This window comes from Onychostoma macrolepis, chromosome 22 (genome assembly GCF_012432095.1).
Source record: "Onychostoma macrolepis isolate SWU-2019 chromosome 22, ASM1243209v1, whole genome shotgun sequence".
In the NCBI taxonomy this organism is placed as follows: domain Eukaryota; kingdom Metazoa; phylum Chordata; class Actinopteri; order Cypriniformes; family Cyprinidae; genus Onychostoma; species Onychostoma macrolepis.
In genome coordinates, this window is record NC_081176.1 from 9314791 (window position 1) to 9342677 (window position 27887).

At 37.9% G+C, this 27887-nt stretch overlaps 2 protein-coding genes and 1 long non-coding RNA gene across 4 annotated transcripts in view; 2 read left to right on the top strand and 1 right to left on the bottom strand.

Moving 5' to 3' along the window:
• Window positions 1-27887, top strand: part of LOC131530181 (gastrula zinc finger protein XlCGF49.1-like) — an 89002-nt gene that overhangs the window by 4083 nt on the left and 57032 nt on the right. The gene's annotated exons all lie outside the window — the stretch shown is intronic.
• On the bottom strand, window positions 1907-6133 carry LOC131530196 (uncharacterized). The gene is made up of 4 exons (XR_009268334.1): window positions 6093-6133; window positions 5316-5494; window positions 2148-2233; window positions 1907-2048 (listed from the first exon to the last, which is right to left on the bottom strand). It is a non-coding gene; the product is annotated as an uncharacterized LOC131530196 (long non-coding RNA).
• LOC131530188 (complement C3-like) overlaps window positions 10716-27887 on the top strand; it is a 49872-nt gene continuing 32700 nt past the window's right edge. The window contains exons 1-22 of the mRNA XM_058760353.1: window positions 10716-11492; window positions 11570-11765; window positions 11858-12026; window positions 12207-12280; window positions 13135-13223; window positions 13425-13507; window positions 13602-13689; window positions 14105-14205; window positions 14323-14445; window positions 14538-14653; window positions 14777-14923; window positions 15705-15908; window positions 16033-16224; window positions 16300-16452; window positions 16531-16660; window positions 17002-17046; window positions 18739-18859; window positions 18994-19076; window positions 20423-20562; window positions 20840-21049; window positions 21188-21248; window positions 21506-21589. Coding sequence (XP_058616336.1) covers window positions 11422-11492; window positions 11570-11765; window positions 11858-12026; window positions 12207-12280; window positions 13135-13223; window positions 13425-13507; window positions 13602-13689; window positions 14105-14205; window positions 14323-14445; window positions 14538-14653; window positions 14777-14923; window positions 15705-15908; window positions 16033-16224; window positions 16300-16452; window positions 16531-16660; window positions 17002-17046; window positions 18739-18859; window positions 18994-19076; window positions 20423-20562; window positions 20840-21049; window positions 21188-21248; window positions 21506-21589 — 2680 coding nt within the window. The 5' untranslated portion in view covers window positions 10716-11421. The remainder of the gene's footprint in view (window positions 11493-11569; window positions 11766-11857; window positions 12027-12206; window positions 12281-13134; window positions 13224-13424; window positions 13508-13601; window positions 13690-14104; window positions 14206-14322; window positions 14446-14537; window positions 14654-14776; window positions 14924-15704; window positions 15909-16032; window positions 16225-16299; window positions 16453-16530; window positions 16661-17001; window positions 17047-18738; window positions 18860-18993; window positions 19077-20422; window positions 20563-20839; window positions 21050-21187; window positions 21249-21505; window positions 21590-27887) is intronic.

Below are 27887 nucleotides of genomic sequence, written 5' to 3' on the forward strand. Positions count from 1 at the left end.
CATAAGAGCTGTTAATTGGGTAAATGAATACATAACAATGTATAAATCAGTTTTCCTTTTTTCTTGTTGTAGTCAGTAAAGTTATTATAATATGAACTGATTTATTTTACATTAATTTGAAACGAAGTTCATGAGATTAGCAACCCTCTAATTGGACTTTTAGATTTTAACTTTTTATTTTAGCTTTTGTAAACTTTTTTTTTTTGAAAATGTATTTTTCTTGCAACAGTTGTTTGTGTAAAAACTTTTCTTACTGGGTCATTAGATGGATTAAAAATGTCCTGCTTCCTACTTCTGAAGTTATATTTATGAGTTTGTCACGATCGAGAATCATGGAGGACGCCGCGTTCGTTCGTACCTCTTTCTTGGGAAAATCTTATTAAAAGTCAGAATGCATTGGTGTAGGGTTGAAAATCAACCAGAGGCGTAAATTTCAGGGACAATGAACATAACATTTCTCAAGAGCATTTTTTGAAGGGGACGCAAATAATACAGCTAAAATTGTACTTGTAAGGATGTATACACAGAGGAAAGCCTTACTACTATTAGTGCAGCAGGGAGACCGTGCCAAATTAGACAACTTCAAGCTGTTGTTGTTGTACCGCGACAGCGGTTGTGTCCGTTGTAGACATCCATCAAGCAGGTAATGTTTTTATTGCTAACAGTGGACTCATCAAAAAATACATTGGCATCATCTGTATTAGAGAAAATAATCACTTCATCTGATGTTTAAATGAATAAAATAACCTTGACATCCTGCCTTACTGGAGTTCCACAACTATCTTTAGCTGTAATAAGTCTTTTCACACTCAAAACACATATGATCTCTTACATCTAATGATGGACAAAACACAACGTAAGTATTTGTAATTCGTTACTTCACACCCCTGGATGTAGGTGACGGTTTCTTCAGTCGAAGATTTTTAACTCAAACCGTTGCAGTCTGTCAGTCATAATGTCAGTCAATGGGACTCACAGCTTTGAGATAAAACAAAACAAAAACAAACTTAAAAGTCTGCGATCCGCCATAAAGCAACAAGAAGCGTCACGCGCCGGCTGATGTGAACGCGCTCAGGACAGTTGGACATTGTGGTGAATTAGAGATAAAACAAAAAATATACATATTGCTCAGTTTCTTGCACAGACCGATCATTTCGTGTCTTTACACATAAATGTATCGCCACGAGCCGCAGGGGTTTAATTTGGTTTTGTCTGTGTTTGTTTTTTGAGTCCCATTGACTGACATTATATGACTGACAGACTGCAACGAAAGAAGAAACTACTGAAGAAACAAAGTCACCCACATCTTGAATGCCCTGGGGGTAAGCAGATTAAGGAAACAGGAACTAAACTCAGGAAGTGAAGACAGAAACACCACGGCAGAGAAACACTTCAAAATAAAAGTGCAAGGACAGACACAGAGCACACGTGACAAAACTACTGCACAGCCCTGCTGGAAAAACCAGCATAGACCAGCAAGCTGGTCATACCAGCAAGACCAGCATATGTTGTGTTTTGGTGCTGGTGGTACGCTGGTGACCAGCATGGGATGCGGATGCGGTTGCCGGACTCTTGTGAATTACGGGAGTGAATGACGCACTAGAATCGGCCCGAGTACGCTGGTCCGAGTCCGGTTGCCGAAACTGAGCCGACACTGCCGGCATCAGGCCACAATCACACCAGCATAGATTATACAATTAGTCTGGATACCAAATGGAAATGTATATGAAATACAAACCAATATTAATTTAATTATTAACAACAACAACAAAATTTAACAAAACAATATTATATATATAGCCTACATGGAAAAAAAAAAAACTGTTCATGTAATTAATTGGTTCTCTAAAAACTACAAAAAATGTATTATTAAAGCCAGTATTTTTTTTAACAATGTTTCCACAAATATTACACACACCATAGAATGACACCATATAAATGTAAAAACTATGAGAATTTATTTGAATTTATTATTGAAAATTTGACATCAACAAATGCATAAAAAACACTTTAGAACCTCTAAGAACTCCCAGGACCTCAGGTTTATCCTAAAAGAGGACAGAGAAAGGAGAGAGAGATAAAGAGGGGACACATATAGACACAGTTAGTCAGATCTCAGTGACCTCAATGGTAAATTTGGAGCATACCTTAAGAAGAATTTCTTTGTTTTAGAACCTGCTCTCTTCTTCCATGCCTTCTGTTTATAAACTTCTCAGTTTCTCCATCCAGCACACTGCAGTATTTGCAGAAAAATAAATAAATATATATTTATAAAAAATATACATCAGAATCAGAAAGAGCTTTTATTGCCAAGTATGCTTGCACATACAAACAATTTCTTTTAGTGTCAAAAGCTTCCAGTTCACAGAGACAACAACGGCACACTGACAATAAAAATAAGATGAGAATAAAAAGGCATTTAACTGTTCTGTAGATTTATTTTTGGTACTTAAGTACTTTTAAAAGCAAGTACCTCTGTGCTTTTACTAAAGTAAAATTCTGTCTTTACAACTTTCACTTGTAATGGAGTAATATTTGACCAGCAGTATCTGTACTTTCACTCAAGTAATGGAGTTGTGTACTTCGTCCGAAATTTCAGACTCTGTGTGCAAAGACCTTAACAGTTAATAATATTTTATTTCAATATTTATTTTAAAATTCCAGTTAAAGTTTTAGTAATTTTGTTGTGCGTTTATATATATATATATATATATATATATATATATATATTTTTTTTTTCATTAAGCTTAAGTTGTTATTATAGCACTTTAACAAACTTAATTTTGAGCTTAATTTTGTTAAATGTTTAGTTACAATTTGTTGTGCGTTTTAGTCATTTTATTTTATTTTTTTTATATATCTATATAGTTTTAGTGTTTAGTAGAAGTTAATGTTTTTTTTAAGTAATTTATTGTATTTTTTAAATGTATTTTATTTATTTATTATTATTATGTTTTGTTTTTTGATGTGAAGACAAACTCCTTCATTCTGGCACATTCATACATGACCCTGTCGATCATTCATTCACAATGACTTGGATTGGAGTGATTATAACTTGGCACTATTGAAAGAAAAATAAATATGTATTTAATCATATTTGAGTGATGCATATTAGCAGGTACAGGGTTTATGCAGATTTTATGAAGGTAAAGAAAAATGTAAGATTTAAGGGATAAACTGAATGCAGCATGTCAATATGGTCTCTAAATGCAAATTATTAACACTTCAAAGTTTGAAAATACAACTTTCAACAGATCTCCATTACTTTTTCATTCTTTTAACAAAGTGTGTAACTAAATAACATTTACTGAACCTTCTGATCACACTTCAATAAACCGATGCTCTTACTCAGTATTTCTGTCTTGTTTTGCAGTGCACTTTATACAAAGTCTTGTTTTCTGAGAAACTGATCAAAATAAAGTGATTTCACGATCAAAACGAACAAATATCTGCCAATGGGCTCAGAAAAATCTCATTAATTCAAAGGGAAAAAACTTCATTTTGTTCAATTTCAAGGAAAACAGGACTTAATATGTGACCCTGGACCACAAAACCAGTCATAAGGGTATTTTTTTTTAGATCATTTTACATTTAACTATTTGAAAATCTGGGGAAGAAACTGTTCTTGTGCCTGGCTGTCCTGGTATATATGTGTGTGTGTGTGTGTGTCAGTCTGGTATATGTGGCACAAGTTTGCCTATTTAAACATGAAGCTGGTTTTCCTAACTTAGCATAAAGACCAGGTAGGAAGAAAAAGTAATCACAAAAAAATTAGAAGAAATGTAGCAGGAACATTATTACAATATTCACATAATATGTTGTGTAATTAAATTAAAATTCACTAACAAACTACAAAATACATAACTTTTAAAACAGATCAGATAATGCAAGCCTGTTAAATAAATAAATAAATAACTGCTGCATGACATATATTTAATGAACCTAATAGGCTTGGGCGGTTTCCAAATTTTGATACCGTCAAACCTCCTCCCTATTTTACCTCGGTATACGGTATTACCGTGAATAATAAAAAAATTATGACATAAGGCTCAGACAGTGTCACCAAACTGTTGGCTTGTGCCTAAACCGTTCAGAAACTGAATACCAAACACTAATACTGAAACAATAACATGCACAACAATATTAACAACTTTTATTAGCAACAAATAGCAGTTTAGAAAAAAGTGCAAATACAACAGTCAAACAGAATTAAATTAACATAAACATCCATATTATAAAAAGTATTGCAAAGCGGCTGTCGGTGGACCTAGATGTGGTTGGTCCTGCATCGGGAGGCGTTGAAACTGTTGCACCAACCTGATCTCACAGAATTCCGTGTAATGTTCACGGACTTAATTAACCCCGAATCTGTGGTGGCATCACGGAATCGCCGAAAATTCCGTGATGGGCTCACAGAAGACACCAGCCGTGGTCCATGCACGGATTCACTAGTTCAACACCAGCGCTGCATCGGACCACGTAAAAAGAGTAACTCCGATGCAGTTATACTTTCACTGGAGTACCTGACCCACCCCTACTCTAAACCTACCCAGTTCTGAACAATAATGATGACGATAAATTTCACAGTATCGCGTCGGCATGTTGATGCTAAGGGTTTCCGTGCGTGGAGCACGGCTGATGCCTGTCACTGACTTACATTGGTATCACTTCTGTGAGTCCATCACGGAATTTTTCTGTGAGCCCATCACGGAATTTTCAGCGATTCCGTGATGCCACCACAGATTCGGAGGTTAATTAAGTCCGTGAACATTACACGGAATTCTGTGAGATCATGTTGGTTGCACTGAGTGAACTCGGGTCCATCCTCGCAGCAGTGTGAGTGGATGGTGGTTTCAGATATGCGACCTTAGGTTCGAGGTATTTCCATCTCTCGTGGTCACCTTTTGTTGCACAATTTGCAAATTGCCTCATCCGTATTTACCGCCTCTCCCTTCTCGTTCGGTCGAAACCCGAAATACTGCCAAACTGCAGAAGTTGTGTTCTTTTTCGAGACCAGGTCACTTGGTGCGCGACTCGCCATCTTTCCCCTCTCTCTTTCTCCTCCACGCTGTCACGTGATGACAACCAAGCATACGCATTTTTAGGCATTAAATAAATTATATTTAATATATATCCTCGTCTCCTATATAAGTGCATTGTTTTTTATGATGGTATAACGGTATTGAAACTGATACCGTTGCTATTTTTAGATCCCGCGGTATACCATGTTACCGTATTACCGCCCAAGCCTAGAACCTAAATAAAAAAAAATTGAGAAAATGTTTGACAGTCAGCTTAAAAATATATATACTTACAAAGCCAAAGCCTGTGCTGAGCTGTGCTGTGCTGTGGAGCAGCTACTGACACACAAACAAAGGGGAGCAAAAGAAAAAGCCTCACTCAATATCAGATAATGTTTGTACAAACTGAACATGGCAAATCCAAGATGCAGGATGACTGCTTGACTGATCACTTACAACAATCGGATGACAATCTGAAAAAAGAAAGAAAAAAAGAATAAATATTTTCATTTTTGAAAATAATTATAACTTTACTTGAATATGACTTATTTCTTCCCTGGTGTATACACATGCATACATGTTTTACTTTTATAGTAATTATTTGATATTAAAAAGCAGAAATATTATTTTTACTATTATTATCTCATAAGGATAGGCTACATTGGCTTGTGTGAGTCTTCTGTCTCTCGCTCGCTCTACCACACACGCTGAGAGAGAGAGAGAGAGAGAGAGCGTTCAGTGTGCGTCAGTGTCGCGCGCTCTCACTCAGACAAATCTGTGGGACAACACTGCTTAAATGTGAAAATATTAATTGTAAATGGCTACATTTTTTTTTAAACTAACGTTACCTTGACCGACATGAATGTGAAACGAAAGGAGGTTTTCTCAATTCTAGCAGATCTGCGCAAATGACGTCACACAGAACGGCATTAACGGTAATTAACGGAGCTGAAGAGTGGGCCGTACAAAATAAAGACGGAACGGCTCGTTTGAACAGTGAACAGTAGGCTTATGGTACATTTAAATGACAGGCCGTCGGTTTTATACTTGTGTGCACAAAAAATACTTTACCTCGTGAAAGCTCTCCCGTCAGGCGACGTCCACTCAGAGTCCAGCTGTGAGCGTCACGTGACGACCGCAGCTTATATAACCTCCGGTTCTTTCGCGGGCTTTGCACGTGAGGTGTCAAATAGTTAAAGTTACATTTATATGTATTGATTGATTTTTTTTTTTTTTTTTTTTTGCCAGGAAAAATATAACATGAGGTAATGATTGTAGCCTACATCTTAGATTATTAAAAAAAAAAAAAAAAAAAAATTAAATAAAATGAAATAAATTACACACACAAACACACGTTTGTTTTTGTGAAAAGTGGGGACATCCCATAGGCGTAATGGTTTTTATACTGTACAAACTGTATGTGCTATTGTCCTACACCAACCCTACACCTAAACCTACCCCTTACAGGAGACTTTCTGCCATTTCAGATTTTCAATACACTCCACTCTGTGTGATTTATAAGCGTTTTGAAAAGTGGGGACATGGGGGAATGTCCTGAAAAGTCACCTTCTCCTTGTAATACCTGTCATACCCTTGTCATTATACACATCTATGTCCTGATTTGTCACAAAAATGCAGTAGCCCTTCACTGCAGAACAAAGGCGCATACACACACACACATTATATATATATATATATATATATAGTTACAGTTATTAATAATAAAGTTTCACTCACTGATTTCAGAAGATTTGCTGTGGTACTTTTATTTGGACATAATAAAATCACTATTATAACATCTGAAATCATATTTTGTAAAAGTTTACCACTTCTTACTGAGGTATCAGTTTTTGCAATCACACACAGTCAGAAAGTGTCAATTTAGATTAAGGGAACATTTTTAAATTATAAGCAAAGTCCATTTGAGGTCAGCCTAAAAATTAATAGAAATATTAAAATAATAATAAAATTGAATAAATAACTTTGACAGGCAAAAGGTTTACAACTTTAAAGTATTTTGTTTAAAAATATATATTTTTGTAATTTTATAATACAGCCTAATTGATTGATTGTGTGTGTACAGTTTTATTTTTTTTTATTTTTAATTGTGGGGACCAAATATTCAGATAAGGAGCAAATAAGGAGTAAAACCTGAATTTTTGACATTTTAGGACTGAGACTTCTGGCCCACAGTCGGGCTGAATGTGACTAAATGTGCCTTTCTCAACCAGAATCGGGCCAGATCCACAGATCCAAAACCTAGCCAAATCTGGCAACCATTACTGTGCCAGGCCGGACCTGGCTCAATTCTGGCAAGCCGCTGCCAAGTGAGCCGACACTCAGCCGCATTCGGCCTGATTCCGATGCTGAGATGCTGGTGACCAGCATCACCAGCAAGACCAGGCTGGTAGACCAGCATCACCAGCAAGACCAGGCTGGTTGACCAGCATCACCAGCAAGACCAGGCTGGTAGACCAGCATCACCAGCAAGACCAGGCTGGTAGACCAGCATCACCAGCAAGACCAGGCTGGTAGACCAGCATGGTCTTGCTGGTCCACCAGCTAAACCAGCACCAAACCAGCATATACCAGCACCAAACCAGCATGGGAATTACGCTGGTCTATGCTGGTTTTTCCAGCAGGGAGTTACACACAAAAATCTCTATTCTGTGTGTTCTGTCTCTATTTACACAGTACTAATGAAGTTATTAAAGATAAAATACTTCCATTTTATGGATTAAAACCTGACATACAAAACCAATATAATATAAAATACACAGATACAAATATTGGCTGGGTTATTCAGATGTTTCTTAAATTGATTGTCCTTACATTGTCATTTTAATGGAGAACTCATTGGAGCTTCCTTTACACAAAACCGCATGTGTTGAGCTGAAACATCTGTGACATATCTACAGGTGCATCTCAATAAATTAGAATGTCGTGGAAAAGTTCATTTATCTCAAATTGTGAAACTCGCGTGTTAAATAAATCCAATGCACACAGACTGAAGTAGTTCAAGTCTTTGGTTTTTTTTAATTGTGATGATTTTGGCTCAACAAATTAGAATACTTCATAAGACCAATACAAAATAAAAAAAAAACATTTTTAATAAATTGTTGGCCTTCTCGAAAGTATGTTCATTTACTTTATACAGTGGGGCAAAAAAGTATTTAGTCAGCCACCAATTGTGCAAGTTAAGCCTGTAATTTTCATCATAGGTATACCTCAACTATGAGAGACAAAATGAGAAAAACAATTCAGAAAATCACATTGTAGGATTTTTAAAGAATTAATTGGTAAATTCCTCGGTAAAATAAGTATTTGGTCACCTACAAACAAGCAAGATTTCTGGCTCTCACAGACCTGTAACTTCTTTAAGAGGCTCCTCTGTCCTCCACTCGTTACCTGTATTAATGGCATCGGTTTGAACTCGTTATCAGTATAAAAGACACCCGTCCACAACCTCAAACAGTCCAACTCCAAACTCCACCATGGCCAAGACCAAAGAGCTGTCAAAGGACACCAGAAACAAAATTGTAGACCTGCACCAGGCTGGGAAGACTGAATCTGCAATAGGTAAGCAGCTTGGTGTGAAGAAATCAACTGTGGGAGCAATTATTAGAAAATGGAAGACATACAAGACCACTGATAAATCTCCCTCAATCTGGGGCTCCACGCAAGATTTCACCCCGTGGGGTCAAAATGATCACAAGAACTGTGAGCAAAAATCCCAGAACCACACGGGGGGACCTAGTGAATGACCTGCAGAGAGCTGGGACCAAAGTAACAAAGGCTGCCATCAGTAACACACTGCGCCGCCAGGGACTCAAATCCTGCAGTGCCAGACGTGTCCCCCTGCTTAAGCCAGTACATGTCCGGCCCGTCTGAAGTTTGCTAGAGAGCATTGGGAGAATGTCATATGGTCAGATGAACTCAAAATATAACATTTGGTAAAAACTCAACTTGTCGCGTTTGGAGGAGAAAGAATGCGGATTTGCATCCAAAGAACACCATACCTACAGTGAAGCATGGGGGTGGAAACATCATGCTTTGGGGCTGTTTTTCTGCAAAGGGACCAGGACGACTGATCCGTGTAAATGAAAGAATGAATGGGGCCATGTATCGTGAGATTGAATGAAAACCTCCTTCCATCAGCATTTCAAGGTCCTGGTGTGGCCTAGCCAGTCTCCAGATCTCAACCCCATCGAAAATCTTTGGAGTTCGTGTTGCCCAGCGACAGCCCCAAAACATTACTGCTCTAGAGGAGATCTGCATGGAGGAATGGGCCAAAATACCAGCAACAGTGTGTGAAAGCCTTGTGAAGACTTACAGGAAACGTTTGACCTCTGTCATTGCCAACAAAGGGTATATAACAAAGTATTGAGATGAAATTTTGTTATTGACCAAATACTTATTTTCCACCATAATTTGCAAATAAATTCTTTAAAAATCCTACAATGTGATTTTCTGTATTTTTTCCCCTCATTTTGTCTCTCATAGTTGAGGTATACCTATGATGAAAATTACAGGCCTCTCTCATCTTTTTAAGTGGGAGAACTTGCACAATTGGTGGCTGACTAAATACTTTTTTGCCCCACTGTATGTACTCAATACTATAGGGGCTCCTTTTGCTTTAATTACTGCCTCAATTCGGCGTGGCATGGAGGTGATCAGTTTGTGGCACTGCTGAGGTGGTATGGAAGCCAGGTTTCTTTGACAGTGGCCTTCAGCTTATCTGCATTTTTTGGTCTCTTGTTTCTCATTTTCCTCTTGACAATACCCCATAGATTCTCTCTGGGGTTCAGGTCTGGTGAGTTTGCTGGCCAGTCAAGCACACCAACACCATGGTCATTTAACCAACTTTTGGTGCTTTTGGCAGTGTGGGTAGGTGCCAAATCCTGCTGGAAAATGAAATCAGCATCTTTAAAAAGCTGGTCAGCAGAAGGAAGCATGAAGTGCTCCAAAATTTCTTGGTAAATGGGTGCAGTGACTTCGGTTTTCAAAAAACACAATGGACCAACACCAGCAGATAACATTGCACCCCAAATCATCACAGACTGTGGAAACTTAACACTGGACTTCAAGCAACTTGAAGCTATGAGCTTCTCCACCCTTCCTCCAGACTCTAGGACCTTGGTTTCCAAATGAAATACAAAACTTGCTCTCATCTGAAAAGAGGACTTTGGACCACTGGGCAACAGTCCAGTTCTTCTCCTTAGCCCAGGTAAGACGCCTCTGACGTTGTCTGTGGTTCAGGAGAGGACAACTGTAGCCAAATTCCTCGACATGTCTGTGTGTGGTGGCTCTTGATGCCTTGACCCCAGCCTCAGTCCAGTCCTTGTGAAGTTCACCCAAATTCTTGAATTGATTTTGCTTGACAATCCTCATAAGGCTGCGGTCCTCTCGGTTGGTTGTGCATCTTTTTCTTCCACACTTTTTCCTTCCATTCAACTTTCTGTTAACATGCTTGGATACAGCACTCTGTGAACAGACAGCTTCTTTGGCAATGAATGTTTGTGGCTTACCCTCCTTGTGAAGGGTGTCAATGATTGTCTTCTGGACAACTGTCAGATCAGCAGTCTTCCCCATGATTTTGTAGCCTAGTGAACCAAACTGAGAGACCATTTTAAAGGCTCAGGAAACATTTGCAGGTGTTTGGAGTTGATTAGCTGATTGGCATGTCACCATATTCTAATTTGTTGAGATGGTGAATTGGTGGGTTTTCTGTTAAATGTGAGCCAAAATCACCACAATTAAAAGAACCAAAGACTTAAATTACTTCAGTCTGTGTACATTGAATTTATTTAATACACGAGTTTCACAATTTGAGTTGAATTACTGAAATAAATGAACTTTTCCACGACATTCTAATTTACTGAGATGCACCTGTATATGCTGTTTGTTTATTCTTTTGACCCTTAAAAGATCAACAGAGCAGCTGCCAATTTACCAAAGGTTGAATTTACAGAACAGGTTTTTGCAGGTCATTTACGGGAAATCTGAATTGGACTGCCATGAACTCTTCACATCCTTTTGCACTCTATAAATGTCCTGTTTGAAACACAAAACTGAACTCAGTTTTATCGACAGCAGCTCTGTTTCTTCATTAAACACTGAACTTTGAGGCTTTGATTCTTTGTTACATTAATTCAAAAGATTTGATTTACATTTGATTTATAAAAATAAATCAAAATAGAAAACCGTTGCTTCAAACATAAATATTACTAGCTATACTGTTAGACTGTAGATTGGTGAACTGAAGTGTCAGTTTATTAATAAAACAAATGCAAACAAACAGACTGAGAGAGAGCGAGCGGTTTGGACTCTGAGGGTCGTGGAGGCGGGTATAAATCTGAGCTGCTGCAGGTTCACAGACGCTCACAGAAAGAGACACAGGATGGCCGAGAAGCTGATGTTTCTGACTGTGGTTCTTCTCTCCTCACCGCTCCTCACACTATGTGACCCGCTGTGAGTATCAAACACACTGTTTGTTCATTGATTCACTAACAGATCTGTTCTCAAACGCTCTGATTTGATCTCCTCAGATTTGTTCTGTCAGCTCCTAATTTGCTGAGGGTGGGTTCCTCAGAGAACGTGTTTGTGGAGGCTCAGGATTACTCTGGAGCAGCTATTGAAGGGAAGATCATTGTAAAGACATTCCCAAAGAAAGACATGGAGATACTGTCTAAACCAGTGACTCTGACTGCAGACAACAATTTCCAGATCCTTACAGATATCAAGGTGAGATCTCTATGATTACAGTGCATCGAGGTCTCATTCTCATTATTTCATTAGCAGATATAACCCAGGCTGACAGATTGTCTGTCATTTAGATCCCTGATGATCAGATGTTCTTCACTGATGATCCTCTGGAGAAGCAGTATGTGTATCTACAAGCTCAGTTTCCATCTGTCACTCTGGAGAAAGTGATCATGCTCTCATTCCAGTCTGGATATATATTTGTACAAACAGACAAGCCCATCTACACACCTGCTAGCACAGGTATGATTAAGTGATAAAAACACGACTAGAGTGCATTAATGAACTTTAAACTTTAAAACATCAGCATGAAATCATTCTGTGTATTATTAAACGGACTGATGCTTTTATCGGGGTTTGTATCTGCAGAAAATAAAACCATGAGAACTCATATTTCAGTTTTTGCTTTGACCTCTTTTGCAGTTGATTACAGGATTTTCTCTTTGACGCCCAACATGAAATCACACAGTGATTCTGGGATCACAGTGGAAATCATGGTAAACACTGTAATTTCTCTCTCTCTCTCACAATTCAATTCAATATGTGCTTTATTGGTATGACAATTGTTACAATGTATTGCCAGACATAGTGTTTACATAGAATCTAGAATAGATATATATTCAAAAATAATAATACATGCATGTGCACATTTAACAAGTAGAACAAATCAACATTTTAGAATTCTATGAACAATTTAAAATTCAACGTGGTGTGTGTGTGTGTGGGGGGCATCACTGATTTGTTGACTCCTCCCTTTTTTTGTGACAGGCATCAATGTATCTTGCTGCTAGTAAGATGCAATATCTTTTTTCCCCTAATAAATACTGAAGTTGTGTTTTATTGTTTAACATTATGAAGTCAGGGCAAAATATTTCAAAATTTGGATAAAATTTATTTCTAATTTCTTCATAGTTAGGGCAGCTTTTGAGGATGGGCAGGTTGGGCATCCAGTGCTGGCGATATCTTCCCGTCTCTATAGTCAGAGTATGGTTGCTCAGTCTGTAACTCGTCATTTGTCTTAATTTACAGTCTTTCACTCAGATATTCTGCAGTTTTGTAATCTCTATTTAGGGCCAAATATCATTCAAGTTTACTTTGTTTTTCTGTTGTTTCAGTCCAATAAGTTAGATAATTTTCTTTTTGTGCTTTTATCATTTGGTTGGGCCGAACTTTGTAAATGTTTCGGTGTCCTGATGCTGACTGTTGTTAGTCATGTTAGTTTGTTTTTGCAGCTCTCTCTCTCTCTCTCTCATACACACACACACACACACTCATTTATGACATAATGAGCATCATTGCTCTGAGGATCTCAGCACTCACAGTGTTCATTCTGATTTCTGTGTTTCTGAAGAATCCACAAGGCATCACAGTTTCATCAGAGAAGATGTTTCCAATGAAAGGCATGAAGTCTGGAGGATACGCCATTCCTGAGATTGCCAGGTGTGTTTGTGTGTGAAACACTATGAAGACTGATCCTGAGTGAACTGACTGGATTTCATTTTCAGTGATCTATGATGTCTACCTCAGTATAATAACTCTTGAATCGATCTACAAACAACGCAGCAGATACTTGTAAATGTGATCTGTGTGATAAGGTTGATTTAGTTTTTTGTAAAATGCTTAATTATGAATGTTGCCCAGCTCTGGGATCTGGAAGGTGGTCACACGATTCAAAAACACCCCTCAGAAGAAGTTTACAGCAGACTTTGAGGTCAAAGAATATGGTGAGAACTCTGTCTACAAACTCTTGTTGTGTAAGAATATGATAAGTCAAAGAATGTATTTGTTTATTTGTTTGTGTGTCTGGTTTGGTTTTAGTGCCTCCAACAATTGAAGTGAAATTAAAGTCCAGTAAGTCATTCTTCTATGTGGATGATCAGAGTCTGACAGTCGACATTGAAGCTAAGTAAGATGAAATATTTGAATTGTATTCAAAATCAATCTTTAATGTGTGAGCACAGTAGTTTAAAATAGAGTTGTAAGTAAACTACAAAATGTATTATGAGCAACCGCAACTTGTCATTTTCAAATGAACAAAGATATTTATCTTAGCCTCAAAAGGCATATTTTTTAGTTGTGGTTATTCTCTGTTTTTCTGTCCATATGATCTTTATTTCAGTTGTGTCAGTCGCTTCCCATGTAGATCTGCACAAACACTTCTCAAACAGCATCAGAGTACAAAAAAATAATGACCTGCCCTCGTATTGTTAAAAACCTGTATGACTTTATCAACACAAAAGAATACATTTATGTAATGAAGTGGATGTGGATCAGTGACAGCCGTTCAGTTTTTACAGCAGAAATTGGATGTGCTTTTATAGGTATGTGTTTGGACAGAAGGTGGATGGAAATGCGTTTGTGGTGTTTGGTGTGATGGATGGTGAGAAGAAAACAAGTATTCCTACATCTCTGCAAAAGTTCAGGTGAGAGACATTAAAACATCATACAAGTTGGAATCAATATAATTTCTCCTCACCATAGAGGACCATTTAAATAAATAGCTTTTTACTGCATCTTGCTGTCTTTCTCATTTGTGAATAGATCATGAAAGGAGAGGGTACTGCAGAACTGACCAATCAGATGATCGCTAAGACCTTTCCAATCATTAACCAGCTGGTTGGACGATCAATCTATGTTTCAGTCAGTCTTTTAACAGAAAGTGGTAAGACTCAACAGATACTGTACATCTGTATGGACACGTTTACATGCATGTGTGTGATTGTATGTGAGAAGCTCATCGTTTGAGTGTTTCAGGCAGTGAAATGGTGGAAGCAGAACGGAGAGGCATTCAGATTGTGACGTCACCGTACACCATCCACTTCAGAGGAACACCACGCTTCTTCAAACCTGGAATGCCCTTCAGTGTCTCGGTATAAAGCATTGACTAGATAGCTGAGAACCTGAAGGGATATAGGAACTGAGCAACAATTTCAACAATATATAATAATTCAATATATTTAAAATATGTTTTGTTGATCTGGGTTTTATAAAAGGTCTCCGTAACTAATCCTGACCAGACACCTGCTGAAAATGTGGAAGTGGAGGTCAGTCCTGGACGGGTCAGAGGTCGAACAAAAGCCAATGGCATTGCGAAGGTTACCATCAACACTGCGGGAGGATCTTCAACACTGGAGATCACTGTAAGACCTGCCATTTCAACTGCACTGATGTTCAGTCAGTTTCACTGGTGATCGAGTATGAAGTGGATCAGTTAACACACTGCAAAAACACCTAACTCAAAAGAATAAGGCAACCTATCACAATCAACTTGTTAAGTTAACTTAACTAGCAAACAATTTATGCTTATTTTCAAAGGCTCCTACATAATATGGGTAGTATTTGCCTCTTAAAACTAAAGGCAAACATTTATGCTGATAGACAAATGCATTAAACAGGTTGCAATGAGACGCACATATACAGTACCTCACCACACGATTCTCAACCACGGTGAGGATCAACAAATATTAAATCAGTAAAACTCACATGAGCGCTAACTGACAGCGACAACAGCAGCAGCAGCATACATTAAGCCAGTAAAATTTAAAACAATAGATAATATTTTAATAATAATTAACATAAAATGTTTTCAAGCTGCAATGCATGCTGGGAACTTGTGCAATATTGTTCAGTGTAAAATTGTTTGTTCAGATGACTCTTGGGGAACATTTGGATATGTTGTGAACAAATTCTTGAGTATCTAAGTAACAAAACAACTTTTGCTAGCGACATGTTTCGAGTATTTTTGTTCAGTTCACACAAAAAATTAAGCTGACTTCTACTAAAAATTATTTGTTCAGGCTACTTTTTCACACATTGGTTAGTAGAACTTTTCAAAAGTTGGATTTTTTACAGTGCAGATGTTGAGCAAGCAGTGGAGCGTTGTTCACAGCACATCAGAAACAATGTATTTATTCTTTCCAGGCAAAAACCAAAGACCCACAATTAACAGATGAACAGCAGGCAGTGAGGATGATGACGGCTCAGGCCTACGAGACCAAAGGTGGCTCCAACAACTACCTGCACATCACCATTGATGCTGCTGAGCTTCAGATCGGTGATTCAATGAGAGTCTATCTGAGCCCTGGACGAAGCCCAGGAGTCAGAGATCAGGATTACACATACATGGTGAGTAACAGTCATATCAGCATTAAAGCAGATATGTTATTGATTTAAGGTAAAACTTGTGTATAGCTTTTGCATTATTTTGAATTTTATGAACAAATCTATTTTTCATTTGCTTCTTTTTCAGATCTTAAGTAAAGGTCAGATCGTTCAAGCAAACAGGTTTAAGCAAGGAGGACAAGCTCTAGTAGCTCTGTCTCTGCCTGTAACCAAAGACATGGTTCCATCTTTCCGCTTTGTGGCTTATTATCATGTGGGCTCGTCTGAGGTGGTGTCTGATTCAGTCTGGGTCGATGTGAAGGACACGTGCATGGGAACGGTGGGTGAACCATCACAAGAAATAGATGATGTGCCAATCAGCTTGGTCTGACTCGGTGTCTCATTTTAATTACAGCTCAAGCTTGAGGTGAAGGACAAGATTAATTACTATAGCACAGGAGATGAGGTCCAGCTGCAGATAACTGGAGATCCTGGAGCTAAAGTTGGTCTGGTGATGGTTGACAAGGCTGTGCACGTCCTTAACAAGAACAGACTCACTCAGACAAAGGTGAACGATGTTCATCAGCATCTCAACCGTCACTGAATGCTTGAGATTGGTTTATAAACGGTCTCTTTGTTGCTTTAGATCTGGGATGTCATAGAGAAGCACGACACCGGCTGTACGGCAGGAGGTGGAAGGGACAGTATGGGGGTTTTCGCTGATGCAGGTCTGATGTTTGAGTCCAGCACTGCAGGAGGAACCAACACCAGAACAAGTATGTGTGTATCGTCATTTTGAATAACAATATCAGTAAATTTCATTCAGTAAAGATAATTCAGAAGGACACTATCAATACACACCACACATCAGATTTGAGACATTAAACAGTGAATTCACTGAACAGTTAATGATTTAGTATTTGCCCATAATAAAAAATTGACAGGCTTGTGCTGCAGTTTTGCCTTCCAGGTCTTCAAGGATGAAAACTATCAATAGGTTAACTAATTTAAGTTGGTCAACACTGAAATAGCACTGTGTCTAGTTAATATTTTGTGAATTCTCCTTCATACATTAGAGTGTCATGTGCTAATTTCATTCTAATGAATTTTCCTCTAGCGCCGGATTGCCCCTTCCTTTCAAAGAGAAGACGGCGATCGCTGGGTGAGAAACAGCAATTCTGATTCAACATGTTTTTAGAGTTCATCTCTGCTGTTAGACATGTTATTCTTTTCTTGACAATTGAAAGTGTTATAGAGCCTACTGAATCATTCTCAGACATAATTCTGACAACAACGCAAACACTTGGGAGAAAACTGTCAGGAGACTTATTTCATTGCACAAAAGAGGACAATGGTACAAGAGAAATACCAAAACGTTGTTTTAAATGTGAAAATACAGCACAGAAATTCAATAACAATGGACTTGTGACAAGACCCCTGAAATCCTCGGGCCTTCACTTCAAGCTTTCATTTACTGATGAGTGCTGAGACATGCATGGCTGTTTATCCACACCAGATCTACCTACTGTATAGCCAAAGCACAAAAATCTCTTTTAACCTTTTCCAAAGCCCATATTTACAAAAACACTTCTGGGAATCCATAATCTAGTCTCACGGGACCAAATCAATTATTTTAGATCTAACAGTTGTTGCTAGAGGAGGAGTACAGTGAGAAGAGCCTGGTTCCCACAGTGAAATTCAGTGGCAGTAAATTAAATCTAGTTTGTGCTCATTTCTGCAATCCTTCTGTACAGTCTTGTTGCATTCAGAGCCAACTTTATCGTGTTGTTTCTGCGTAGACTGGCAGACTGCGTTTTGGTAGACTGGCTTCAATATAAGCTGTTTTTAGACTAACGAGAAAGTTTTGAGCTCTGAAACTTACAGAAGGTTTTTATAGTACAGGGTTTATATAGTAGGAATTTTGGCCCCCATGACCCCCTTAATGACATATATTTATCTGTTTTTATCAAGCATATGTTTAATATATTTAAATTTTGCCATCGTTCCATGAATTGTATTAGTGATCACTGATCATCAAGAAAATACATCTTTTGTATTTGTTCCGAGGGGTGCACTCGTTTATGCTGTGCACTGTAACATCCTCTTTAGGATTATCAGAATATGCAAGTAATGATCCAACTATGATGTTTGCTTTATGTCTGACATGACAGATATTCACTCTGCAGGAAAGTTACAAAACTGGAGTGATTAAGATGCACAGCAAACCATTAGTATATTCAGTCCCACTTTATATTAGGTGGCCTTAACTACTATGTACTTGCATTTAAATTAATCATTTGGTACAATGCACTTATTGTGTACATACATGTTTTTACATTGTACTTATATTTTCTAAAATATCTATATGTAATTACATCTGCAATTCATTTTTGTAATCACATTTATAATTACGCTGTTGACCCATCCCTCACACCTTAACCCACCCTTAAACTTACCCAGACCACCAAACCTGCCCCTAACCTTACCCGTATCCCCCCTCAATAGCAGCAGAAGTGTTTTGCAATACAATACGAACACAATAAGTACATTGTACTTATTTTTTAATGTAAGTACATAAAGGCCACTTAATATAAAGTGCGGCCATATATTCTGACAGTTTAGATTAAATTCAGGTTGATTACCAGTGTTACTTCAGTCCTTATGTGGCTTTGCCCTGGCATTAAATGCAAATATGAATTAAAGAACAATGTTAGACAAAGATGTATAAATAAAAGACAAAATAAATTGAGAAAAATAATAATGATAAGACTACAAAGGAACGGGGAATTCAGTAACAGTAATAAATGTGTTTTCAATTTTTTTTTTTTTTTTTTTTTGTTAAAACTAAAAACAGATGATGATGAAGATGATGAAGATGGCTATTATACAGACTCTGATGAGATTGTGTCACGTAAGCAGTTTCCTGAGAGTTTTCTTTGGGTGGAGATTGATCTACCCAGTAGCATCGGAAACTAGTAAGTTTTTTTTTTTTTTAAGAGTTTGTTTGTTTTTTAGACAACATTATTGTATTGAACTGAATCATGTCAGTCTTTGCTGGTGAGATGAAGCTTGTCAGTGCTTTTCTGTCTGTCACTTCCTCATATTCCAGTGGAACAATCACAAAGCAGATCTACTTGAAAGACTCTGTTACTACGTGGCAGATCTTGGCTGTCAGTCTGTCACCAACACTTGGTAAAGTGAAGCTGCAAACACAGAATACATGCTCTGAAAAACAACATTAGGGCCCTATGAAATATGTTTTATTGTTCCATTTTATTTATTTCCAAATTCCGTTTTTGCCATTTAAATTTTTCTGGATTCCATTTTTTCACATTTTAAGTTTTCTTGACTCCTTTTTAATGGTTTAATTAAATTTTATTAATCAAAAAGCATGTCTAATTAATTAAAATCATGAAACAAACATTTAACAAATTTATTAAATGTTTAAGAAAGATTACATGTTTAGGGCTCTATGAAATGTTTTATTTTTTCCCACCTTATGTTTTATTGTTACCAAATTCTGTTTTAGCATGTATAATTATTAGTGCTGTCAAATGATTAATCGCGATTAATCGCATCCAAAATAAAAGTTTTTGTTTACATAATATATGTATGTGTACTGTGTATATTTATTATGTATATATAAATACACACACATGCATGTATATATTTCAGAAAAATGTTATTTTTATATATTAAATATATTTATATTAATTATATGAATATAAATATAGACATGTAAACATGTAAATATTTTCAAAATATGTACTGTATGGGTGTGTATTTCTATATACATATTAAATATACACAGAACACACACATATATTTTTCAAAGAAAAACTTTTATTTTGGGTGCGATTAATCGCGATTAATCATTTGACAGCACTAATAATTATTTGAATTTACAAAAGCAAGTTTAATTTATTCTCACAATAGCCTAATGAAATGTTGTTGTTTTGTTTTTTTTTTCTCAGAAATTCTGTGTTGTGTATTTAAATTTTTCTGGTTATGAAATGAAGGCATACAACATTAATTTAATGTATATTTTAATTCATGTCTGCAAGTTAAACAGAACTTTTATTTTGACGGGTTGCTGTGAATACCTTTAAGTTTCTGCGTGTATATGATGGGATGCTAGTTTTACTCAAATGAAACGATCAAATGCTCATGAAGTGACTCTCAGAGCAGTTCTGGGGATGTTGTTATGTATTTATCTCATTTAGTGAGGTGGCAGATGCTGAACACTTCAGTATGTGTAATAAACGAAACCGCACGTCTGCACCATTCATTCACACCGAGACACAGAACATGCAGGATTCATATTTAAATAGTCTTTTTGCAGCTTAATATTTACAGTGATTTGATTAAGTCTAATGACCTACTTTTGATTAATTCATCCAAACTTTAACAATTCCGTGACATGGATTCGGCTATTCCGTCCGCGTTTTTCGCACTGCAGAAATCATGGGGCCCTACAACCTCAGCATCCAGGATCTGCTGCTTTAAATCCTTCTGTGTGTCTGTGTTCCTCCTCAAAGGCATCTGTGTGGCAGAACCTGAGGAGATGGTCTTTTATAAGTCATTTTTCATTGACCTCAAGATGCCTTACTCAGCTGTGCGTGGCGAACAACTGGAAATCAATGCCATTATTCACAACTACACCCCAATGAAGCTGAAGGTAGATCTGATTTGATATTAAAAAATGCATTTAGAATTTATGGTAAATATTAAAGCCATGTGAATCATAGTTACCAATTATGTATGAATAAAATCATGGACATGACAACATACAGTACATGGATTCTGAGAGTAATTTCGTTTTTTTGTGCTGCTCAGGACTCCAATGAAAGAAAATGATACTGTCCTGTGCTAAAACAGAAATACCCTTCATCATCACACATTTCATATTGGATTGAAGTTTCCTCTAGATTTGAGTCTCATTCTCCTGTTTTCAGCAGGTGCGTGTGGAGTTCATGGAGACAGAAGATGTTTGCAGCTCTGCCAGTAAGAAAGGCAAATACAGAACCATAGTATCTGTCGACGGAGGCTCCAGCATAACCGTGTCATATGTGATTATTCCCTTGACACGGGGAAAGCACATTATTGAGGTGAAAGCTTCAGCATATGATTACACTGATGGAGTGAGAAAGACACTGGTGGTGCTGGTACGTCTGATGGGACTGTCACTTTTAGTATTGGTTTCATTTGATTTGGTTATTTGTGAATATAATGATCAGTAGATGTTTATGTTTTCAATAGATAAACTAGAGCATCATGGGTAGTTAACTCTCTCTCTCTTTCAGCCGGAGGGTGTGCTGGTTCAGTCATGTAGACAAAATGTGGAGCTCAACCCCATTAAGAATGGTGAGATTTACTGTGACGCACACAATAACATCACTGTGTTATACTTCAGTTATACAACATTGCAGACATTACACTTCTAGCCAGTTATAAAAAAATTCTTTGAAATATCATTTTTAGCCTATCCAGAGATCACAATAAACTCCTGCTCTTTTCTTGCTCAATACTCACCAAAACCATACAAAATGTGATCAGAACGTGACTCATGACTCTTCCTCCATCTTGCTGTTCTTCTCTATTTCTCATCCCAAATGGATCAGGAGAAAATCCTTTAGTTTTTAAAGCTAACATACCAGCTGATCGGCTTCCAGACACACCTGCTAACAAGTACATCTCAGTTACTGGTAAGGTTAATGACACTTTCATAAATGTGTAGTGATTATTTCTTTAAAGTTGTATGCATGTTTTTATTTTGAGAGAGATGAAGTCCATATCTACAGTCATAATGACCATGGCAAATTTCGTAGTACTTGTATGAGGATTCTACTACAGTACTTAATGTTGGGGCTGGTTTGTAATAATTGCAGTTCTGTCAAAGACTTTAACATGGTAATATACATGGCCATTTTAATGTGTTTGGTCTTGGCGGAATAGATATTTGTTGCTCTGGGCTGGATTATCCAATGGGCATTATGGGCACGGCCCAGGGGCACATGCGCACTTGGGGTCCAAGAGAGGGCAAAGAAACATTTTTGGAGTGTCTATTTGCACTAAGTGAAAATAACCCACATTGTTGACAAAGGCTATTTACACTAGCTCCGCCCACTAATGTCTGGTAGACATAGTGTTACAGGACCAACGAGACAAGAGGCATGCAGATCCATGTGCAAGCTTTTATTGATCAGAGAAGTGGTCTTAACAGGCAGGGTCGAACAATGGCAGACAAGTATATCAGAGGCAATGCAAAGAGTTACCTAAAACGGGCGTGGGTCAGATAACAGCGAACAGTATCAAAAGGGGCTTTACAAGAGAGGTAATCCAAAACGTAAGCGATAGTCCAGGCAGGGGAAAACACAATCCGACATAGGCAAGGCAAGACTAGGAAAACTAACAGGGCTCTGTAGGGCAGCGATAAATGCATACAATACTCAGCGATGATAGAGAGGAAGTCCAAGGCTTATAAAGCGTGTCTGATGGGATCAGCTGTGTAATCAGTGCAATGAGTGATTGGTGACAGCTGTGATCAGTACAATGGATGATGGGAATTGTAGTCTGGTGAAACGCAACAGTAGTGTAGTGCAGTGCAAGAGTCCATGTGATGAGCGGGTGACCTCTGGTGGTGAGTGAACGGAAGTGCATGGACAGGATTCGTGACACATAGACAACATTACTAAAGACTCACGCCATGCAACAGGCTTAGTGGTGTAGGGCTTAAAGCCAGTGGCGTAAATTTGTCTTAAAACGTGGTGGAGACGGGATGGGGGGGCTACACCTGCTTTAAATATTACATACAAAAATATAGGCCTATATATAAAATTAAAAATATTTGTATCTACAAATTATTAGCTAAACTTATTGCAAAAATAAATATAATATTCAAGTGCTTTTATGTCAGATCAGTAGCCAGCGCATCCTGATAGTCATGGCAGCCATGTACACTGTGCGCTGATTCCCTTTATGGGATGCACTGAAAAGGTATGTATGTACAAGTTCATTTGTACTAAATATCCTTAGACTTCAGCGTCAGTTCAGACTCATTTGTGCGCATGTTACGGTCATTGCATTCGGGACTGGGTATGTTGTAAGGCTCACGCAATTGGCCCAAGGACAGTATCCAATGGTGGCTTGGCAAAGCTTGCCTTAGAGGCAAATAGACACAGGAAGTGCTCGTTCAAATAAGTAAGCTAGAAAGGGAAGGAATAAATAAAGAGAAAGACAGTTGTTTTTGTTGTTGTTTTTCTTTTTTTCTTTTCGTTGCGCAAAGTTATTACATTTTAATCTGACTCCATTTTATTATGACCTCGAATTTAGATTGTCATACGAATTGGTCGTTTGTCCATTTCTAGTTAAACAATAATAAAAACAAGGAATTTAAAAACAAACATTCTCAAACTTTGTTCAAACTCTTCCGCACTAAGTGAAAAAAAGCTTCCAACACACCGAACTATTCCACTACTTCACCCCCTACTTACTTTGACCATCATAAACCAAACAAATAGAACTTACAGGTCCTACTTTCAACTGTTTAACCAACACAACTTTTTCCCCCGTCGAAATAGATGAAGTCTGCCGTATGGGAATTTTTCGGGTAACGCAGACTAACCATATGTTCAGTACACAACGATGTTCCGTACAGATGATGTTTTAGCGCCGATCGCTAAATAAATACTTCCAGGTCATACATAAACTACATATAAGTTATGTCATCTTCATTTCTCCCTCTTTCACCCCAGATCAAGACAGAGACCCACCCTCCCGCCGTTTGTTTCAGTGTTGAAATAAATACTAATACTGAGGAGGATAACATGGCTAATTAACTAGCTAACGTCCCTCACATTAACTAGTTTCCCCCCTCGCATTACTTTACAGAGCAGGGAATATCAGACTAAAATGTAAAAGTACTACTGTTACGGAGCCAACGAGACGAGAGACATGCGGATCCATATGCAAGCTTTTATTGAGAAGAGACGTGGTCATAACAGGCAGGGTCGAACAGTGGCAAACAGGTATAACACGGGTAAGACAAAGAGTAAACAAAGACAAGCGTGGGTCGACGATCGGCGAACAGTATCCAATAGGGCAAGGCAGAGAGATACAGGTACGAAGCAATCATCCAGGCAGGGGAAAACACAATCCGAAACAGGCAAGGCAAGACTAGGAAAACTAACAGGGGCTCTGTAGAGTAGCTAAAGCTAGGGCAGTGATAAATGCATACAATACTCGGCAGAGAGGGAGAGAAAGTCCAAGGCTTATAAAACGTGTCTAATGGGTTTCAGCTGTAATCAGTGCAATGTGTAATCTGTGACAGCTGTGTGATCTGTGCGATGGATGATGGGAAATGCAGTCCAATGTGATGTATGGTGTGAAGAGTCAATGTGGTGAGCGAGTGACCTCTGGTGGTGAGTGAACAGAAGTTCACAGACCGGATTCGTGACAACTACGTTCCTGCGTACAATAACAGTGCAATAATTAAATTGAGCTATTATCACGTCTACAATTTTAAGCCTCCTGCCATTGTTTACATCTGTTGAAAATCACGACATTTAAAAAACAAACAAACTGCTGGCTCTCAGGTGTCTGCCACTGTTTGTGTTATACCCTGTCTGTGTGTGTGTGTGTGTGACACACTTGCGCTCTCTCCTTATGTGTATGTGCACACAGTTTAGATTTAGTTATTTTTTTTTGCAGAAAATAATTTATGTATGTTCTGATTATTGTTGAGCTGCAGGTTTAGGCTCACTTAAGTGACTGCACTTCATTTAATTAACAAAAATTAAATTATTTATTTTAATTATTTACCCTGACATGTTTACTGTTCCAAAATGTTCTATATGCTTCTTAAAAATAAAATATATTGTGTTCAGTGGAAAATATGTTGTTGTTTTTTTACCCAGACATTTAAAAATAACATTTTAGAGCTGTAATCACAATACCGTGATACTGTGAAACTGTGATATTTTTATCTAAGGTTATCATACCGGCCCATGCCTACAGGAGACGCAGAAATGCACAATACAAGCCAATATGTGACCCTGAACCACAAAACCAGTCTTAAGTCGCTGGGGTATATTATAGACTTTTCTTTTATGCCAAAAATCATTAATATATTAAGTAAAGATCATATTCCATGAAGATATTTTGTAAATTTCCTACTGTAAATATATCAAAACGTTGTTTTTGATTAGTAATATGCATTGCTAAGAATTAATTTGGACAACTTTAAAGGCGATTTTCTCAATATTTCGACTTTTTTTTTTTTTTTGCACCCTCAGATTCCAGATTTTCAATTAGTTGTATCTCGGCCAAATATTGTCTGATCCTAACAAGCTTATTTATTCTGCTTTCAGGTGATGTATAAATCTCAATTTCGAAAAATTGACACTTAAAGACTGGTTTTGTGGTCCAGGGTCACATATATGCATGGTGGTGGGTGTAAGAAAACAAGCTGCTGCATCAGCAGATGTGCATATATCCACACACATAGAAAAAATGAAAACTGGACAGGATAGAACAAACACCCCCCCAAACAAGCAGATTTTTTTGCCAAGACATACTGTACTGCTGCTGCTCCAAAGAGCCAGGTGAACCGCATGTGGGCCTGGGCTACCAAGCCGATCGGTTTAACACTAGTTAGAACGCGCACTGTATCCAACTTATTCTTCAACACGGAAGTAAGCCTATGGGCAAGACTTCCGGTTCATTAGCCGCTGTAGGGATACAACAAGAAGAATAACAATGTGCAGTAAACGGTAAAACGGATTGCACTACAAACCAGTGTGTTCATAATTAAGATAATCCGTTAAAATAATAAGGCAAGACACACCAATTTGCAATATCAAGCAGCAAATCGAGCTGTTTTGTACAGCTAAAAATAGCTGGGTGCGGATGAGACCAGAAGACAGTCCCATAAAAATGACAAATTGCTGCGCCCGCTCTTACAGGAAGAGTAAGGTTGTGATGCATACATCAACCACACACTCAGCACAGCTAATGAAAATATCGCCCCTAGAAATAAATAAACGTGACACTGAGGTTACGGAGCTAAATATGGTGAACCACGGTTGAAGCGTATACAAACGCAAGTGCTTATTTGAATGTTTTATTTGAAGCACTGTTTCATGACTCTGCCACCTTCAATACCACAACTGCTCCCCGGACACCGCAGGAAAAATGGCTGCGTGTTCACAGCTTGTGTGTGTGTGTGTGTGTGTGTTTGTTCACTACTCACTGCTGTGTAGGTGCACTTCGATGGGTATGCCATATTTGGCCACACATCACATCCATAAACGAGGCTTCGTTACATCATAAATGCTTTGAAGCATTTTGAAATGTTCAATGGTTCACCTGGCATGATCTCTGTAAACCCATGAATCATGTGAGTGTACTGAGATCAGCTCCCAGCGGCGAACCAGTGTCTGCTTTTTACTTGATCTTGGATCAGTTTTATAAATTTGTAGACGCATTTGTATAATTAAAAGGAACAATAGTAGTTAATAGTCTCTTATTGGCCTCTTAAGCTGAGCCATCCATAGAATAAGCAAAACAAGCCCTGAAAATTAATTAAAGAACACACATTATACTACACTTCATTTTAATTTAATGCTATTAGATGATTACTTAATTGCATTCAATAAAACACTTGCAATGGGTTTGTAAAAGCTGTTTATATTCATGTTTTGGCCAGAGTTTGTTGCATTTTGACCAGCAGGAGTCACCAGCGTGTAGTGTTTTGAATGCTAAGCAATTGGTTCAATTGATTCTCCCATCACTAGCATTCACTTATCTTAGATGTTGATTTCAAACGCTTTCTGCGCCTGCTACAGAAAGCATTAGACAAGAATTTGAATGTTGAGCAGCAAACTCATTGGCTGCTGATGTGAAAAGAAACCAATCAGCTGCACCATGTGAATAATGACATATCAGATTGAGTTAGAACCCATTGGCCTGCGCCATCTAGAGTTTCATGACAGAACTTTGTCTTTACTTTGGCACATCCAATTAAAATGCACTGAGGATGCTCTCGTTTCTTTCCAGTTTTTATTCTCTTTTATTCACTTGAAGATGAGCTGTGATCAGTGAAACCACGATCTGGACTGACACTTTCAATTTCTAATTTAATTTAAATTCAATGTTTAAGAAATTTCCAGATACAAGACCTAGGAGTCACATATATTAGTTACATGATACACATATAATAAAGAAACTGAATTCTCATCCTGCGTTCCCTCTTTCATTTCTCCAGCTGAAGGGATCAATCAGACAGTCGAGCAGGCCATCAGTGGAAGCTTCATGGGGCAGTTTATTGTTCTGCCTCATGGTAGTGGAGAGGACAACATGATCTATATGACTCTGCCTCTCATTGCCACTCATTATCTGGACAGCACCAATCAGTGGGACACTGTTGGCTTGGAGCCGTAATGAAGCCATCAACTATATCAACACAGGTAATGAAAATATCGCCCTAGAAATAAATAAACGTGACACTGAGGTTACGGAGCTAAATATGGTGAGCCACGGTTGAAGCGTATACAAACGCAAGTGCTTATTTGAATGTTTTATTTGAAGCACTGTTTCATGACTCTGCCACCTTCAATACCACAACTGCTCCCCGGAAACCGCAGAAAAAATGGCTGTGTGTTCACAGCATGCGTGTGTGTGTGTTTGTTCACTACTCACTGCTGTGTAGGTGCACTTCGATGGGTATGCCATATTTGGCCACACATCACATCCATAAACGAGGCTTCGTTACATCATAAATGCTTTGAAGCATTTTGAAATGTTCAATGGTTCACCTGGCATGATCTCTGTAAACCCATGAATCATGTGAGTGTACTGAGATCAGCTCCCAGCGGCGAACCAGTGTCTGCTTTTTACTTGATCTTGGATCAGTTTTATAAATTTGTAGACGCATTTGTATAATTAAAAGGAACAATAGTAGTTAATAGTCTCTTATTGGCCTCTTAAGCTGAGCCATCCATAGAA